The 19,150-nt window shown below is 38.4% G+C and overlaps 1 protein-coding gene across 1 annotated transcript in view; it reads left to right on the plus strand.

Annotated features, from left to right (window-relative positions):
- PGGT1B (protein geranylgeranyltransferase type I subunit beta) overlaps positions 1–19,150 on the plus strand; it is a 40,005-nt gene that overhangs the window by 1,826 nt on the left and 19,029 nt on the right. Inside the window, 2 exon segments of the mRNA XM_075078165.1 lie at positions 3,997–4,115; positions 12,390–12,457. Of these exon segments, the coding sequence (XP_074934266.1) occupies positions 3,997–4,115; positions 12,390–12,457 (187 nt within the window).

A 19,150-nucleotide genomic window follows, 5' to 3' on the forward strand; every position in this document is an offset into this window, starting at 1 on the left:
ATAGTACTAGTAATAACTCCAATTGTTTTGAGAAATCTTGAGAAATTAAGGCACTGTCTTAACTTAAATTTCATGTGTGGTCATAGTAGCCATGACACAATACATAACCAGTGCCCAGTGAATTGTACATAATGGCTGTGTCACACTGAAAAAACACTCTTTTCTTTGTTTTTTATTTGATTTTTGATTTTAAAAATTGGAACTGTCAATTTGAAGCTATTTCAGAATGCCTTAATTTTTTGGCTAAAGGGCACAGTCGAAGCCTTCGATTAGAGTAAGAATCGCAGTCATCTGAATCCATGCATTTTTTTGAAGTCATGAAGTTTTTACTCAGCTAGAGGTTTTTCAGTTCTCTTATTCTGATCTAAGGTATAGGATCAGATGCACATACATGTCTGTTAACCAATTCTAAGTGGGGGACTGAACCATAAATGCATCTTTCCCAGTTTGGCCTTGAAGGTACGTAGATTATGTTTTTGACAGGTTCAAGGTCACTGAGCTCCAGACGTCCCTTCCAACCCCTACGCTTCTGCGATTCTGTGATCTGTGTGATTCCATGGTGAACTAGACAGGGAAACCCAATTAAAAAGACCCTTGTTTAAAAAAACAAAATTATTTGTCAGTGAGTTAGTTTTGGTTCACTGCACTGCAGCAGAAACAACTGCATCTGTTGTCCCCAGGCAGGGTGGTAGAGGATGAAATTTTCCAGTGCTGGTCCGTTCTAACTTAAGCTGTAGTTGGTCAAACAATAAGAGAGTGAGTACAACAGTAAAGAAATTTGATTTCATGTTCCTTACTCAACTTACTGGCTCAGAGCCTTCATAATGATTTTTGTCTGTAGTTATTACACGCAGCATCAGCAACAGTAGTTTGTAAATAACCTGGATGATAGTGTTTCATACATGGTCAGTCAGTACTGTGAAGTTTTGCAGGAGAATGTAACTCTCTTGAGTCTCTCTGAAGTCTTTCAGATTGTGGTGCCTCATGGTGCTCTTTGTAGCACACTTACTTAGTTTCTCACATTGGTCAGCTCAGATGCTTTCTGAATTGTGCTGAGAAACTGTAGTCTTTGTCCATGCCTGAAGACAAAGAGCTCTGAATCCATCATCAGAAATGTCTTTACTTACTTGTCTTGGAGGGGAACTTAAGACAAATGATACCTGTTCATAAGCTTTTGGTAGGTCAATTAACAAATAAATTTCAGCTGTCAAGCTTTGATGCTTGACTTCCTAAATTAATACATGTACAGTAACTGAAGTAGTAGAAGCATAAAGAAAAGATACAGCGAAAGGGGTGCCAAGCTTGGAGGTCATCTTACAAAGAGCCGCCGTCTGGAAATCGCTGTATGTAAATTTTTTACACCGCATGCTGTGTGTCAGCTAGGGTGCTGCTAAGGGTTGCCTTTCTTAGTCTTAGAACCTGTGTCTGTTAATTTTCTGTGAGGCAGGACAGCATATGGAGTAAGGATGCAGCATCTGGATGGCTGTATCAGGGCCTGTCTGTGTCCAGTGGTGCCAGATGTTCTTGCCCATCATGTGAATTCCAACACACTGTACGAGCTGTTCCGTAGTCACGCTGCTACTATTAACGCAGAGAATCAGCTCTAACTAAATAAATTGAAAACTGACTATATGTAAAACTGCTTCTTATGTTTATTTATCTGATCTATGTATTTTTAAGTATAGACGAGATTTATTGTCCGTCTTGTACTTACAGCCTTGTGGTTTTTAGTTTGCAGCAGTTTCTAGTGCTGAAGTTGGCATGTTGTTTGTGCCTCATTGGAAGTAGCTTAGCCTGGGTAACATAGAATAAAAATGTCTTTAAGTAGTTTCAGTAAAAGATTGTTAAACTTAATGTTTGTGAAAATTGGAAAATGTACTCAAGCTTTCAAAGAAATAACTTATTGTAGCTTAACAGTACATTCCTTGGTTGTTTTTTTTTATAAAAGTTGTGGTTTTGCTTGAAATAGTGGGCTATTCTCCAGAGGCAGATTTTGGGTTACATAGATCTGCTCAATGGCAAAAGTTGATATAAGCTTGGAAGTGTTAATTTTGCACTTTGAAGGACAATCTTTTAGCCATCAGATGGCTTAAAAGATGGCTTAAAAGACACACTTGTTCCATGTAGAAATACCTTTGTGTGCAACACACTTTTTTTGGCTTTCAGTACTCAGAAACTTTATTTGTATTAATAATAGTGAAGGGACCTACTTTAGAATCCAATGATTACAGAGTAAATTTACATTTTCTGCCATGTATACCCGCAATATGGAGCAGTACCCTATTTCATGTTTGATTTTTGTGTGTGTGTGTGCAAGGATCCTAGAGTTGCATGGAAGGATTTTTTTGAAAAGGGAATGCTAATGTTCAGTACCCAAGCAGTTTATAGACTAAAACCTTTTGTTTGTAAGAGTGGTATGAAAAGCAGTGCAAAAGTTGAGGATCAAAGTAAGAGATGGTTTAAAATCAAGTAACCTCAGCTTAACAAGTCACCATTATTCAACTGAGTTGCAGCCATCACTTGTGCTATGTAATCGTAGATGATAACAGTTCTGAAGCAGAAGTTGTTGACTTAAACTCTGCTTGTGAATGGCCACATTACGACTATAGCAGCAGGTCAGCCCACTGGTAGGAATGTCACCCTTTGACGTTGTACCATTTTATTGAGATCAGTATCTGCTGAATCATCATTTAGCTGCTCTGTTTTAATTAGATAATTATTTTGGAGGTGTGTTTTGGGCTGACTTACATCACCATTTTTATTTTGGTCTTCATGTTTGTGGTTGAGATGCAGAACCACATGCAGAAATTAAGTGGCTGTAGAGGCTTCTGTCCACATCTGTCTCCTCATTTTCAGAGGTGCCTACTGCTGATGGCTAAGGTGGCTCACCAGCTTGTGAGGTAACTGCAAATTATAACGTAGCCTTCTGAGGAGAGCTGGCATTAACTTTTGGTTGTCCTTAGCATGCTAAACTAGTTTCTGCCTGTGTAGCAGCTGTTTCACAATCCATCATCTTATCTGGTGAAAGGAGAGCAAGAATTTCTAGAAGTAGGATAGGCAGATGCAAGTGTGGGTGGCAAAATATACATCCAGCTGATTGCAGTCTGAGTCAGAACTTCCAAGGTACCATTACATGATCATTTTCTCTCACAGCAAGCTATCTCAAGTTCCTAACCCAGTGATGTTGCTTTGGTGTGCTCTCAGAGCAAGCTATGCAACTGTTTGAGGGTCATGCTGTGAGCTAGGGAACTGCAATGGTTTGACATAAAAACAAAACCCTCAAAGAAGGTGTTGGTTAACAGGTATGGTGGCACACATTTATGGAAGGAGACGAGCCACGGGCAAGAAAGGCATTCAGCATACTGCACTCCTGTATTGGATACTTGGATTTGACGTCCTTAATTTTAGATGTGTAATTAAGTTAGTCATCTAGGTTCCTTCACACCAAAGGACAAGAAATAAGTGCCTCTCGATGGTAATTCATCTGGTGTGCCTATTTATACACTGATTGCTTACAAAGGAAGCCTTGCTGTTTGATGCCTACCTTGTAAGCATCCATAATTGGGTCTGGGACACAGTGAGAGACAGTTTACTGCAGTTCAGGGTTACCTTGCACTTACTGCATATTTAGGGGATTATTCATGTAAGAATTCATCACAGAGAACTAGTGCTTCATATGTTAATAACCTAATTTGCTTTGTAGTGTTTTTTTCTCAGGTAAGCAGGCCCTTAGGTTAACGTCTGAGTTGGTGTATCATTACTATATAAAAGGAGGGTTGCTTTATATGAAAAGCCTTGTTAAGACAGAGAAATGTTTACAGTACAAAGGACATAGTTTTGTTCCATAGATAAATGTCATGCTTTCTGAGCTAGGATCTGTGTGTTGCACCCCTGTCAAAGGCTGAGAAATCATAGATATTTCTGTTTCTCCAACCGTTTGTTAATTTCCCCATGATATTTATGGTGGGAAGTGTAAGTCTTATCTTTTTCTTTTAGGTTGACAATTGCATTTTTCGCACTCTCTGGTCTGGATATGTTGGATTCCTTAGATGTGGTGAACAAAGATGATATAATAGAATGGATTTATTCCCTGCAGGTCCTTCCCACAGAAGACAGTGAGTGAGTTTTTAGTTTTTTTTTTATTGATATTAACATCTTTACTTATGCTTTTCACCTGGGGAATAGTGGATGGCTCTTGGTTTTTATAAAATGCTAGGCTGATGTTCCTGAAGTGCTGTCCTGATAATTTCAGATAGAAAAGTCAACCAAATCCTAGAAATAGATTCCTCTAAAGTAATAAAGCTAGAAGAAGCAATTACTTTTTGGCTTTTTTATGTATACAAGTTGAAGCTATGAAATTAATTTGAAGATAAGACAGTATAGAATAGTAATAAAATTACACCTTTAAGCATCTCAGAGGCATGTATCACCTGGTTCTAAAAGAAATGCATATGTTACAGAAATATTACAAGTCTAATAGTCCTCATATCGACTTCCACTAATCGTAACTATGCCAGGAGCTCTGAGCACAGGTGTGGTTAGTTGGAACAGCTTTTTGAAAATCGGAGGTCTAAGGTTAAGAAGCAAAAGGGATAAACACAGTTCCTGCTTTAAAATGAAAAATCTGTTCCTTAGATCTGTGAAGGCTAAATTTACCTAAGTTTTTTAGAAGCAGTAATGCTGTTGTTGCATCCCAGCGTCCTCAGCTTGGAAGGTGCGCAGCAGATTCAAGCCGCGGAGGGAGCACACATGAAGTGTTCCTTTCCAAGTGACTTGACAGAAGTCAGGGAGGTGCTGTTTGTGTGGGCTAGGTAGTATTGGCAGTTTTTTCCATGGCAGCACAGGTGAATGACTAAAAGCAGTAGAGATTGTGGAAGGGAGGGAGATGTGGGCAAGGCAGTCCTGCTTTATGACAGGAGGTGCTGGTTTGTTAAGTCTTGGTGTGGGGTTAGCTCCAGGCAGGTCTCTTGAGAAAGGGTAATTCCAGGTGCCTGTCTGTAAACTCATGAACATGTACTTCATATGTTGGACGGTTGCAGAAAGAAAATTGTGTGTTTCCTTATAATATGTAGTCTGATTATATACTACAAATCAGGTCTCTTCCCTAAAAGCAGTTTTATGAAATAAAAGCATTTCTATGAAGTAAGCATATGGAAGTCAAGAGTGCTGATGCTTGATTTTTACAGTAATAAAAAGATCCTTTTTCTTATTCTGGAGACTTAAAAACCATCAGATCCACCCCAGGCATTAGTTCTAATAGATTCGTGTTTTCTTGTGTTGTATTCCAGGACTGATTAGAGAAAATTAGGGGTTTGGGTCACATAATTACTCCCACAGCATTTTTAATCATGAGAAGGTTCCTGTGCCTTAGCATTAAAAAAATTTTGCAGGCTGTACATGCTTTGTTTTTAGGAGTTGCTCACTTTCTGATCTTTATCCCAGTCTTCAGGAGAATATTCTGGAAGAAGAGTGAAGTTTCCAAGAGAATAGAATAGGCATTTTTTGATTTGTTTTTCTTTGATAGTATGTAGTAATTCTCAGGGGAGGAGAGGCAGAGGGCAGTTCTACCTAGCCAGTGTTTGGAATAGTCCCATTGTCAAGAGCCTTCTGGGAAGGGCAGTGTAAATCTTAGCTTGTGGATGTGGAGGCTAACAGCCCAGGGCACAGCTGAGATATGCTCCTTCTTCTTCTAGCTATCATCATATCATAAAACTACAGGAGAGTAGTTTTGGGGAGGGCACTTTTGGCAGTGCGTTCTGTGCTTTAAAGTGATAAATCTCTCCTTTTCAGCAGAAGAACAACTTCCCTCCTATTCCGTATTTTCATATCACTTTGTAAAAACTCTATTCTTCTTGTGCTTTTATGTTTTTGATAATAATGCTAAAGCACGACAGCTACTCTATCTGGTCACTTGATACCTAAAACTTCAGCGTTATTTTTATTCTGTTTTTACTTCATTTAACGGACAATAGAGGATGCAAAATGTAAATGATACCAACAGCAGCAAGTTGGGTATTCGATGACTAAAAATGCAGAAGGGAATGTATACCCTCTTGTAATGTCTACTTTCAATAAAATGTATAGACTTTGTGCTTTTTTTAGTCCTGGGTGTGTGCAACCTTCATTAACTGGAAGCCTCCCAGCAGTAGAGCTCTGACTCCCTCTCCCGGCCTGTTTGAAGAAGTAGCTAAACTGTGGTAGGCTGCAGCAGTGAACCTTTGGTTTCAAAATGCTTATGTATCGCTCACTAAAGAGAGAGGTTGCTAGCTTGATGCATCAGAATCCTTCCAGGTTAAAAAAAAACCAAACCCTTTGCTCTTGAAGAAACATTCTATTACAGCTTTTTTTACATTCCTGCTGATGAATCCCTCTTTCAATGGAAAATTGTTTTTTAAACATTTAAATTATAACCCTGTTTTATGATGTAGTTTCTGGAAGGAAGAATTCCAGTAAGATTCTTAACCTAAGTAACTGTATTGTGCTTGATATAAGTCGTCATTAATTTTGGCTCTGGGACTGAAAACCTATTTAAAACTACAGTTCAAATTGGAATATATTTTTACAGAATCTTGGGGCTGTTTTTGATCACGTCACTGGTTAAATAAATGACTGATTAAACTAAAATGAGCAAAAGGAGAACTCCTGTAGTTCTTATTAGAAAAATAAATTTCTCCGCTGTTTTTGTTTGTCCCTCCAAAGGTTCCATAGCACTTCAGTTAATTTTTATTTAAAGCACTTTTTTAAGGTGCCAAATAAAATTATTTTGAGAACTACTGCTACCTTACAGTCATCTTTCCAATGGATGGTAGACAGAACAGTTGATGCTTTGCAAACTTAGTATCTGTTTATTTTTATTAATAACTATTACAGTAGGTGTATTGCCTGGGATAGAATTCAATTTTTCTGTAGTAGCCCATATACTGCTGTGTTTCGGGTTTATTACTAAAACAGTGTTAGTAACACACCAGGGTTTTAGCTATCGCTGAGCAGTGCCTGCTCAGCATCAGGGCTGTCTCTTTTTCCCCCCTGCATCCCTTCTCCCCCAGCAGATAGAGCTAGGAGACACAGCCAGGACAGCTGACCCTGACTGACCCGAGGGATACTCAATACCATCTGGCACCATGTTCTGCAGTAAAAGCTCAGGGAAAGGGGGTGATGTCTGTGGTTCTGGCGTTTGCCTTCCTGAGTAACCCTTATGCCCGGCTTTCCAGGAAGTGGCTAAACACCTGGCTGGCCAATGGGAAGTGTGAGTGAATTCCTCCTTTGCTTCGCTTGTGCCCACAGCTTTTTCTTCACCTATCATGCTGTCTGTGTCTCAATCTGTGAGTCTTCTCTCCTCTCTGTTTTCTCACCTTCCCATGGGAGGGTGAAGTGAGTGAGTAGTTGTGTGGGTGCTTAGCTGCTGGTCAGGGTCAACCCACCATAGCAGGGCATTACACAACCTGCTAGAAAATTCAATATTTGATTTTAGAATACTTCCTTGATAGAGTCTTACAATATACTGTGATAGTTTTAGATAGCATGTTTGTATTTACTGGTATGTGATATGTCTGATGGGTAATGAAAGCTTCAGTTTAGAGGTTTGTAGCCTTCAAATTTTTTATGTGATACTATGCTCATGAATGCAAAGTGGTGAGATCTTGAGCTTGCTGGGTAAGAAAGCAAATATATACTTTGTGAGCCTAATTGAAATGCACTAAAGGAAGCTAAAAATTAAGGTCTGTCAGGATAGGTTGTATTCTTCTGTGTGTTCATTGTAACTGTGATTCAAACAAATTATGTCTTTTAGGTACCATAATCTCAGCTCAAGTATTTTAGAGGCTGACACAATGCCATTCCCTCCTAAGTAGAATTGGTATGTCACATACAGAAGCTGACCCTGACACAGAAGCCTACCATCCTTATCTGAATGCTTGGTCCCATTGCTGACTTCTGCTTATTTAAAGGGCCCCTGTCTTCTATAAATCTTGCAAAATAGTATTTTCTGTATTGTATTCTGTAGATTTTGGCCATTGTTACTTTTTCTTTGCTTTTAGTAAATGCTCTGCTTAGGTGCATGGCTAATACATGTTTTTGTTTTGTTTGAATGTTCACTGCGGTAAGACCTCACTGTGTTTCCTTTAGAAAGAAGCTGAACTCTTGAAAAAAAAACCACTTTTTTCTTTTTTCATTTTTGGGGAGGGTGGTGTTCTTTTACAAGCCTTATCAGAAGTTATGTGTATTTAGACTGAGACATACTTTTTAAAGCGTTAGTGAGATTGGAAAAGGGGTTTGACAAAAGACCCGGTTTCAACTGCTTGTTCCTAGGATTATTGTCATGTCAGAGTTTTACTGGTTTTCCTCTCATAAAGGAGCTCCTAGACAGAATTTCAAATTTATTTAAACTATCTTAAACTGCAACTCTTAGCAAAAGATTTATCCCAGTTTCCTGCGGGTCACATTGAGAAACAGTGCAGCACTTTTGAAAGAGTGTGAATCCAGAGCTCGGTACTCAAGTAATCTACAGACAGTGGGGGCACATTCTTTGGCTGTATTCATTTACCATCCTCCCCCATAGCAACATTGGCACTTGCCTGACCCTGCTTCAGAGCTGGTTTAGCTTGTTGAAGTGGCAGAAGAGCATGCATTTCTTTATGTCAGAAGGTTAGCTTTGTGTTGGTGTTGCTGAACTGTGTTGGATGGGAGTACTAGTGCCAGCCCAGTATGGGAGAGGGAAGAAAATTGTACTTCTTGACAGCTGGATGCTTTAGATTTGTAGTGATGCTGCTTTCTTCTTCACTTGTGTGTCAGTACTGAAAAATTGATAAAATGTCATTGAATGATTTTCGGATCATTGTTACATGTGAGCTTTCTGATCATGGATTTCTTGAGCAGAAATATGAATTTTCCTTCAATGTAATCTTCTTTAATGACTACATTTGAAGTGTTTATCTGGATGTATAATGGACTTCCATTTTAGAGAATGCAACTTTGCATTTTATGACATATTCTAGTGCTTTGATCCGTAAGAATAATTATTTTTTAGCCCTAGTTCAGTAAGAATTGCTTATGCTTACCTTTATCTGGATGTACTGACTGTGTCAGCCTATGTTAAAGCTGTGATTTTTTTTTTTAGTATCAATATTATAATGATGCATGTGAGCTTTCTTCTGTATTTAGCAAAATGAGAAAAGCCTTGGAACAGAGGAATGTACATGTAACCTGAATGGGAATAAGTAGTGGTAAAGGTTACCAGTCTTCCCATGCAAGACAAATCATTAGAGATAAATAACAAAAACGTCCTGTCTACAACAAAAGAGCTCCCAGGATAAAACATCTGTGGTCATCATTTGGAGCTCTGTTACATGTCTGAAGGACTTCCTGGTGGTTTTCATCATGGGAGGGTCTCAGCTCTTGGTTTAGGTGTGGAGTCTTTTGTTTTGGGAAGAAGGTCGATTTTCTTTAGTTCTGTTGTGAAATGTGAAAAGTTTTTCCAGGTGTGTTTCATTCAGCTTGCAGTAGTCAAGCAGTGAAACATTTATTACTTTTCGCTCTGTCTTAAGCTCTTTCAGGAAGTGGTTAAATATGTGTAACTCTGAAAGTGAACACTAGGTGGTACCATTTCATAACTGCAATTATACTTGATGCTTCAGTGGACTGTGCTGGAGCCGAACTGGTCACTGCCCCGGTTTTTTACATGGGACGTAAACTATGATCATATCCTTTTAATTGGGATGGGATATGTTTGATTTCTAACTCTGCTTCTGATTCTGACAGGCTATTTGTGGTCCAGGAAAGTAGGCAAGAGTTTGGTTAGCACTACTAAACTATTACATAAGATAGGAAGTGCAAGTACTTTGCAATAAAATAGTAAAACCACCTTCACGAAAGGTGAGGTGGTATGCACAAATTGAAAGACAGTGCTTTTTCTGTAATTCCCCTTTGGTTCCCATTTGGTTTTGAACTTGTATGTTCACAGGAAGCTAAAAACTAATTTGAGATGTGACGTCAATGTGTCAGAGTCATCTGGTTAGAAATGAGCTGTTTTCACTTCCTGTTTTAGCACTTTCTTTGTCAGCTCAGCATTCTGTTTCTTAATTCAAGAGTTGTAACTAGAAGTTTATCAATTCACTTGTAATGCTGAAGGTCTAGGAAGCATCTGTTACAAAGGGTTTTTTTGTTTGGAGGAGGGGATAAAATTCCCTTTAAACATGGTGCAGTAGTAAGAAGGGCATTGAAGAGCCTTGCTATTCTTCTGTTTCTCCGAGTAACCAGTGTGTAAACTCTAGGATGGGAGATCAGAAGTCACAGACTTAAAGAGTCAAAATAGGTTTTAAATTAATGATAGCAATACAGTTAAAAATTCAGCATTTTAAAATTGCCAACGCTGGTTTTTAGTTGGTAGCAGTTTGATAGTACAAGAAAAGTTTAAAAATATTACATGAAAATTGAACAGCTGAAGATCCTGATTTTCATTGAAGTACTTTGTTTTTAATCTCTCTCACAGTAGCAGTCAAGTCAGACGTCAATCAAAGTGACCTACTAACAGCACACTGCACTTGAGTTTCGTACTGCCATTTCTGCCTTGATAATGAATTATAAGCTACCGTCTAGAATGCCACTGGGGGGGATCAGTCTTTCTGGGATGGATCCTTCCATCTCGCAAATAACAGTTGAGTTCTCTTTGACTGCAGAGCTGTCCTAATTGTAGCACAGTTTCACTTGCAACAGGCCAGAACAGCTGTGTGCTAGTAGGCTAGCAACTGTTTTCTGGATGAAGAGCTTCCACATTAGTGCCATTTCAAAGTGAATTTTGTAGTTTACTTAAGCACTTAAGGCACGGATTAGTTTTTACTAAAAATGGGGCAAGTGAATGGTGATTTTTTTCCACAATGTCACCTAGAAAATCTGGTATTGAAGAAGTAAGAATTTAAGTTCTCTTACTGATCATTCAGAGTGTGTCATTTTTCAAATTGTGATACTTTTTGGGCGTGTCCTTCAGGGCCTTAGATTCGTCCTTAAGACTAAGATTTATTGTGCTTTCCAGAACCTGTTGCAACATGAAATGCAAGTCTTTGACTTCAGGAGCTAACAAATGTTCTCTGCAGAGATTTAGACTATAACAAAATAGTTAAACATTTTTTGTCTACAGATACAGATACTCTTTCTGGTTTGTCTTTGTGGGTGTGACTGTAGCATACCAATTTTTAGTGCAGGCTGAAATGACCTTCATTACACCTGCAGAATAATTACAAAGTACTTTTGATTGAAAGGTGGAGGAAGGGGAGATTGCAGCTGGTTTTCTTTTTTTTTCTGTTAAATAATAGTTCACTCCACATAAATTAGGTCCAAGGACTTGCCTGGTAGAGAAACTTGCATACTTCAACCATGTTGAAGTACTTAGACTCATAAAAGGTTCTAGTTTAAATGTTGCATATATGCAGAATGCATTTGAAATTAGAAGCTAATGACACCGTAACTGGTAGACCGCATTGCACAGTGCTGTTTTTTTAGGACTTTCAGCTTTATAACTTTTTTTTTCTTAGTCTGGTGCAATTTTCCCTAATCTCCATGAGGATTTTTAGATTAAAGGCTGAAGAGCTGGAAAAAAAAAGGCAGGGGGAGAATTTAAGAACACCCAAATGTTGTTGAACTATTGCACTCATTAGGCTTTTACTTTGAGAGGTTGAGGAGTAAAGTAATAGAGTTTTTGCCATGTAGAAGCAGATTTGAGCCCTGCAAATATGTGCTTCGCTCTAGACAGTGTGTGGTGCACCCTTCTGTATGCTGCACGCTCAGGTACTGTGGCACATTTAAAACAAATTATACTGAATCACTAACAGAAATGTTTGATAGCTACAGTGTTCTTGTGTCTGTGTTTTGGGTGAGAGAGAGATGACTCCAATTAAAAATTTGCCTTCCACATAATTTTAACAGTTTCACTCTGACAGTATTGAGTTAGATCAGTACTAGCTTAAAACTGCAAACTGTTTGTTTGTCCTTGTATATATTGCAAAGTATCTTAAAACAGTTCTGATTGGGAACAGACGGTATTACCACGCAGAAATCCAGAGAGGAAAAATATTTAACAACTCTGGGCACTTTTCCAGGGGAGAAAGCCTTTTTTTTGTTTGTTTTTTAAATTGGTGAGCATGGGAGAGAATTCTGTGCTGATATGAATACTATATTTCCACCAATCAAAAAACATCTGTTACTATGGCAGGATCAAGTATGCTTGTGGTTTTGTTTTGGGTTTTTTGAGATTAACAAGCTAAACGACACATGTAAACTCTAGTAATACTGTGAACAGTGTTGAACTAACAGATCTTGATCTTGAATAGACAATTATGGTTTATAATGAGTGTTTCAGCAAAGCAAGTTAGTTGAGTATTTTTTTAAATCTTTTTCAGGATCAAACTTGAATCGGTGTGGATTCAGAGGCTCTTCATATTTAGGGATGCCATTCAATCCCTCCAAGGTCAGTTAAGTGTGTGTGTGAAATACTTTCAATTGGGCAATAAATGATCTTGTGTGTTTTTTATAATATTAACAATAATTATGGAATATCTGGAAGGCAGGGATTTTTGCACAGTTAATACACTGCAATGTTTGCAGAGGTTTAAAAAAACATGCATAAGAAACGTACTAAAATGGTGCTGCTTGAGTTTCCAGAGCAATGAAGAAACTGACATACAGATTGTCTTGTCTCAGAGCACTCACCCCCTTCTCTGATCTGTTACTGAAGTAGGGAAACCTATCGAACTCAAGAACTACCACCTGGTAGAGAATAGCTCCATATTAAGTAGTGCAGCACATGCTGTTCTTCAGTATTCCTCTTCCTGTGATGAAACATGCATATTTGATTGCGCCTGGTATCCACTCAAACGTAGGCAAGACTCTGCTCATCCCAGTTTGTCGTGACAGTAAGAGAGGATGCTTTGAAGCCCACAGAACTGAGGTTCGAAAGAGTTAAATATGTATACAAAAAGAAAGTGCCCTTAATAAAAGAGAGAAGGGAGGTTAGCAGAGGCTGCTAAAGGTCTGATGGGAAGGCCTGCCTGATACAGCTGGAAGAGGGAAGTAGAGGCCAGTGTGAATGAAGGACTGTGGAAGTGGTACAGGAGTTCTATCCTGTGCTTGACAGTGAAGAGTCAAATCTCAGTAAAGAGTGGATGAAAAACCTAGAAGGGCACTAAATAATCACGAAGTATTTGATTTTTTGTAGTGGACAGATAGCAAGATTTTAAATATAAATGAATGAATGAATCTTGGGATCTGAACTTGAAAGCAAGGATGGACATCTGATACACTAATGACTCTAGTTGAGTATGAAAACACTTCAACTAACTTGAGTACAAAGGTAGCACAGCAGCCTGGTTTGGCCTTATTTATCCTTAACAGCATAAATTTATGCTTCTTAATAATTTGTGGGAATGGGTTAATAACTGCATATACGTCTTTGCATAGCAAGTCAGCCAAGTACTCATAGCAGTAATACTCAGAGCATGCACTTTACAACAAGGGTAAAATAATTGTGAAGAGATACAGCCCTATACTGGGTGCTACAGCAGCATGTGACAGGCGAGGTAATTTGTCTCTTGGTTTGCGTTGGTATTTATCCTGTTCTGCACTACAGATGGTGTCTGCAGTGAAATTTGGGATGTGTAGTAGAGACTTACTGGGATACATTGTTAAAGTTTAAAGACAAAACAGTAGGCAATTTCATATAATTCCTATAATTTCATCATTTTGTGTGGAAAAAAAAAAAGACTGGTTTTAAACAGAAAGAAGATGATTGTCTTTGATAACAGTGACCTAAAGAAGCTGAGGTTGTCATGCTATTATTGTGGCATAACAGCATTATAAAATGAATAAAGACACAATTTTACCAAACAGATAGTAAAAACGTATCAATCACGTTTCCTCAAAGGTTTGGGTCAGTGCCATGTGATGTGGTACATTAAATCAGTGCATGCTTTTGGAAACCTTTTTCAAATCCTCCCCAGTGTATAAAGCTTCAAGAGCAAATTCTGGATATAGTTCTGGGATCTTGGAAAGGCCCCTGAAGACAAAAAGACCGGAAGATTGGCAAAGCATCATTATCCCTTCCCAACACTTACCGGTGTTTTAATTTAACTCTCAACTTCCAGTAGTACATGCTTCATATTTAAATACTCTTTTTTTTCAGGAGATGTGTTGCGGCATATCAGTGTCTTGCAATCTGTTAGCCAATCTACAGAAGGGACAAAGGGGTGGAATCGTGTAACCTGTGGAAATTAGCTACAAGGTCATTAGCTCTAGAAAATGTTTGCAGATGGATGTGCTTTTCATTCAAGCATTGCAATACTTTTTTCACTGCATCTGCATTAGAGGGATCAGATCTGCTTGATTTATTGGCATACAAAGTTTTAAAGTATTTCCAGCAATGTTGCCCTAAAATGTTCTGCAGTAACTCAGAAAAAGAAAGATTTGGAAATCTGCTGCAATGACTTTGAATTATGTTTAAGATTGTGTTGTTTTTCTTAATAATTTAAAATTGTTCTATTAAATCCGCGTCTTGAAAAATAACTTTTGAAAAAGCCTGTAACTTCTTTGGAATTGCATTGACAGTTACTGTTACATGCCACCACAGTGATTTCATTCTTGAACTCTGGGAAAGTGCCATACTGGAGGTAGCCAAATCTCTTCTGTCCCTAGGGATGCTTCAAAATAATAGAAAAAAGCAAGGGATATATTAGAATTTCCAACTTTACTAAATGTTACCAGGATAGCTAACTTGTTTTTGCTTTGGGATTTTTTTGCTGTTTCCTTTCAGCGGTTGATGGTAGTGCCTGTGCAGCTATCTGGGACTGTAGCAAAAGTAAAGCAAACCCACATCTATTGCTGCATTTAAGCATGAATCGTTTGGAATTAGGTAACAGTTATTTTCTGAAATGGCTTCAGGTTTTTTAGTCTCTGTAACTTGGTGTTATTGACGTTTAATTTAGCTTTTTAGCTTAGGGGTAAACAGTTTCCTTAGAGTTTCAGATAGGCCTAGGTCTTTTCAATCTCTTTAAAGTGTTAAAAATCAGTTTTGGAGGCTGGATTGAAAGCCAATACCTGGAACTTTTCTGTAAGATTGCAGTAAATGACATACGCTTTGGCTTAGGGGAAAAAGATCTGTTTTGTATTCCCAACATGACATTGTATTTTCTTAAGACTGAAACAATCCATGTTTGTAACACTGATGCCAGGTATAAGAAGAAAGTTTTTGAAAGTGGGACTCTGCCTGTGTAAGAGTGTGTTTATTAGCTTTCTTTATTAGTGTTTGGAGAGATCTTGCCCATGCTTTTGCAGCAGTTTCTTAGCCCTCTCTGCAGCGGTCAACAGGAATTGTTGGTCACCATAAGTTATGTTTAAATAACTGTTCTGGATAATGTGGTAGGGAACATTATCACATCACTGAGCCAGATTTAAATGTTGGAAAGCTTCCCCTCACCTTGCATCTTTAAGTGTTATGTCTTCTAAGGAAGGCTCAGATTGTGGAGACCATGATGGTAGCACTCGTAGAGGAGAAATAGTTTCCTCCGTTGCTGAAATCCAAGTTAATCTGCTTCCTGTGTGACCTACAAACTGCAATTATCACAAGAGGCAAAGTGTAGAGAGAGAACAGGACCTGGCCGTATCCCCATTGCTGTCTTCACAGAGTATGTCTGCAGCAGTGTATTAGTGCAGATCATTAGAGAGTACTTTATAAAAGCAGATTAATGTGCTTGCTCCAAAAGAGCAAAACACACAAACTGGGGTCCTTTTAAATGAAACTGAACCGGAAGGTGTACTGCAAATGAGCTTCTCCATTAGCAGGCTGTTAGTCCATGGACCCAGACTACAGCTGGCACAAACTGTGAAATGCATGTGGTGTGGGCACCAGTGCCACAGCACCTCCTGTTCTGACCTCCAGACCCACTCCTGTTGCTTTACTCCTTCACGTAGACATAATTTACGGGATTAAGTGTATTTCTTCTGGTTGCTTAGTCTAAGTGTTTGATGATTCACCCACAGTTTAACAGCTTTCTTGTTCCTAGTTTTTGAGATGTAACTTCTGCCATTCTTAAAATAACTTTGTTCTGTTTATCTCTGTGTCCCTGGCCCATGAAGATCACAGTTTGAGGTGGTGGCAGCAGTGGGTTTTTTGTGTTTATGCTGACAGTTTGCTTGGTTGCTGCTGCTGTTTTAGTCTGCTGTGTCTATGAGGCAGAAATAGTTACGGTCTGCTAAAAGCAGGCTTTGTTCATAATACAGAACTTACAAAGGAACTTCTTTTTACCAAGCCTGAAGATGCCAGTTAAAAATCAAGTCCTCTGTCTAGAGTGGATTTGATAAATTTGGGACAAATTTCTACACAATGTCTGAATTACTTTGTCTTTCATAGTAGAGGCAATCTAGCAATACTTCCTCCCAGCCATGCAAATTTTAGAGGTGTCAAACTTTCGAGACTTACTATAATCTTTTGAACTTGGAGAAGCCATTCCAGTCCTATTTTGCAATATCAAAATATCACAGGGCCAGTTTCTACAAATTTTATGAATTCTCAATTTTATGCAAAAAAGCAGTGTTTTCTTAGGCGTTATCTTTTTTTTTTTTTCCCTATTTCTAAAATGTCCAATTATTCTGATTGTTGTCCCCTCAAAGACATCCTGTTACTTGGGCTCAGGTGTTTTGTTGCATTAATGTGTGAAGCATACACTGGTGTGTGTAGGTACAACATAAAATTTGGTAAGTAGTATCACAATGAGCCTGAAATAATTACATGGAACCTAGAAGATAAAGTGAATTCCAGTACACTTAAAATTTTAACAATTAGTGTACAGAATATGTTGTTGTTCTTCTGCAGAATAAGTGTATTTGTTTTATTTATTTTTTTAAACTACATGTGGTGACCAAAGATCTGTTAGTCTCTGAAAAGCTTCTAAAATCATACAGTAATTACACATATGAAGCATCTTGTTGGCCTCTGTGCGTATGCCTTGTAGTAATTTCTGCATGATCTCATATTCGATACTGATACTTCTGTGTTTAATTTTACTGAAATATTGGCCATATTTGTTGGAATTTTTGGCCCTAACCCAAATGTTCTCAAGGCATTGGCTGCATACCAGTATGTTGGACCTTCTGTCACTTTTACTGGCTTTTTTAGTAATCACTTATCAAGATATCTAGCAGTACACGAATTTATTGTGTAGGAAATTTAATTACTTGCCACGTGACGATGGGCAGCTGTTCTTGAATGCTGAGGCCATCTCCCTGATTCCCCACATAATGATGTTTCAAAATCATGTATCCTGACAGTTTTTTCTGCATTACTTGTACCTAAATACTTGTTTGACATTCAAGGGCAGAAGCAGATGGCAGTACTAATTTAGCTGTGAAGTTCGTGATTGTATGTTACAGGCAGCAGACACTATTGTTTGCTTTATATGCATCATACAAGCATAGTTTGTGCTCTTGATTAGAACTACCAGACTTGCAAAATTTTCTACAGATCTGGTGTTGCTGAAACCCTGTATCTGGAAATGCAGTGTGCTACCTCTACATGTGGAAATGTTTGTGTGGGAAGGAAGTACAGGTAGAATTTGTACATTGTCCAGGTATTGTAGTGATTGATACAATTTTTCTGGGGTGGCTGGTGTTATTTAGTTTCATGACCATACAGTATATGTGCTTCTAACACTTCGCAGCCTGGTTTTGCTGCAACGAGTAATAGTGTAACAGAAATAGAAATACTGAAATACAAAATTCACTAAAGAATAAAGGCCCAGTTATTTAAACATGTTTTTAGGCTACCAAAGCTTTACATGCAATATGGAAATAGCATATGTATAAAAAAGTACAAATAAAAAGAAATCATCAGAAGTGAGAATTTTCAGTTACTTTATGTGGACGCTCTGTGAAAAAATTGTCACTTGAAAGAGAATGTTATTTGAGAACTACAGATACCTTAGAGAATTTCCTGAATATCCAAGCACTTTTGTACTCGTTAGAACATTTGGGTAGAGTTTTCGTAAATAGAGTTTTAAAAAGCAAATCTGAATATCCTTAGAATGAGCCTTCCTTCCTTAGTGAAGGTAGTCTTCCTTTCGAAATAATATTTTTAAATGTAAAGTCAAACTCTCACTGTATCTATTACTGTTCAGGTATTCCTGATGTCAGTATTGTTTTGGAGATGAACTACCTATAAAAGTGTGTGAACAGCAGTGGTGAACAGCTAACACTGATTTGCAGGCTCAGGCATTTTCTGCGTATTTGTGTGAAATAAGCAGAGGCATCTTCTGCACTTCCCCTGCTCTAGGTTATTCCAAGTAGGAAGAAATTAAGTGTTCCTCTCATTCCAGCTGAACTTCAATTATATGGAAGTTTTCTTCGTAGTTGCTGACAGGAATTCCTGGGACATTCTGTAAGCAGTTGGTCCGAATATCAAAGAACCTTTACAGACATTTTTAATTGACTTGAGTGTGTCTTGTGTTTCATTCGACAAAATGTGGGAAACTCTAGCTACAGAGCTGGGACATTGAGAATCCATTTAGGGCAAAAATGGGTTCAAATTTTGCTTTTTAGAATAGAGACTTGCTTTGCTTAAAAGTAAATTACATTAAACTGAATACTTCTCTGCCAGGGTAAATTTGTATCACCCTATATGTCTGGATTTTTGGAGCAGAATTTTACATTTGAAGTAAGTTGATGCATCACAAGGGTTAAGCTGCTTATAATAACATTTTTAAGGGGAAGGTATTCTGGAAATAAGATTTTTGGTTCTGTTAAAATCCCTAAAATTGGTATGATAGGCCAGGTTGTTCCTTCTGTTAGAAGAAACATGTTTCAGGACTGCAGTAGCTTTTTCTAAGCTGTTTGAGGGCACAGCTGTCCTCCATCTGTGGGGTGCCCCATGGGGAAGTCAGCCTGCTACTGGCGCAGCTCTCCTACAAAGCAAGGGTGAGAGAGCTGGGACTGTTCAGTCTCGAGAAGAGAAGGCTCAGGAAGCTCTCACCAATGTATATAAACACCTGAAGGGACGGTGCAAAGAAGACAGAGCCAGGCCCTTTCCAGTGGTGCCCAGTACCAGAGACAGAGGCAACGGGCCCAGACTGAAACACAGGAGGTTCCCTCTGAACTTCAGGAAACACTTTTTCACTGA

This window comes from Phalacrocorax aristotelis, chromosome Z (assembly GCF_949628215.1).
Source record: "Phalacrocorax aristotelis chromosome Z, bGulAri2.1, whole genome shotgun sequence".
NCBI classification, from domain to species: Eukaryota; Metazoa; Chordata; class Aves; order Suliformes; family Phalacrocoracidae; genus Phalacrocorax; species Phalacrocorax aristotelis.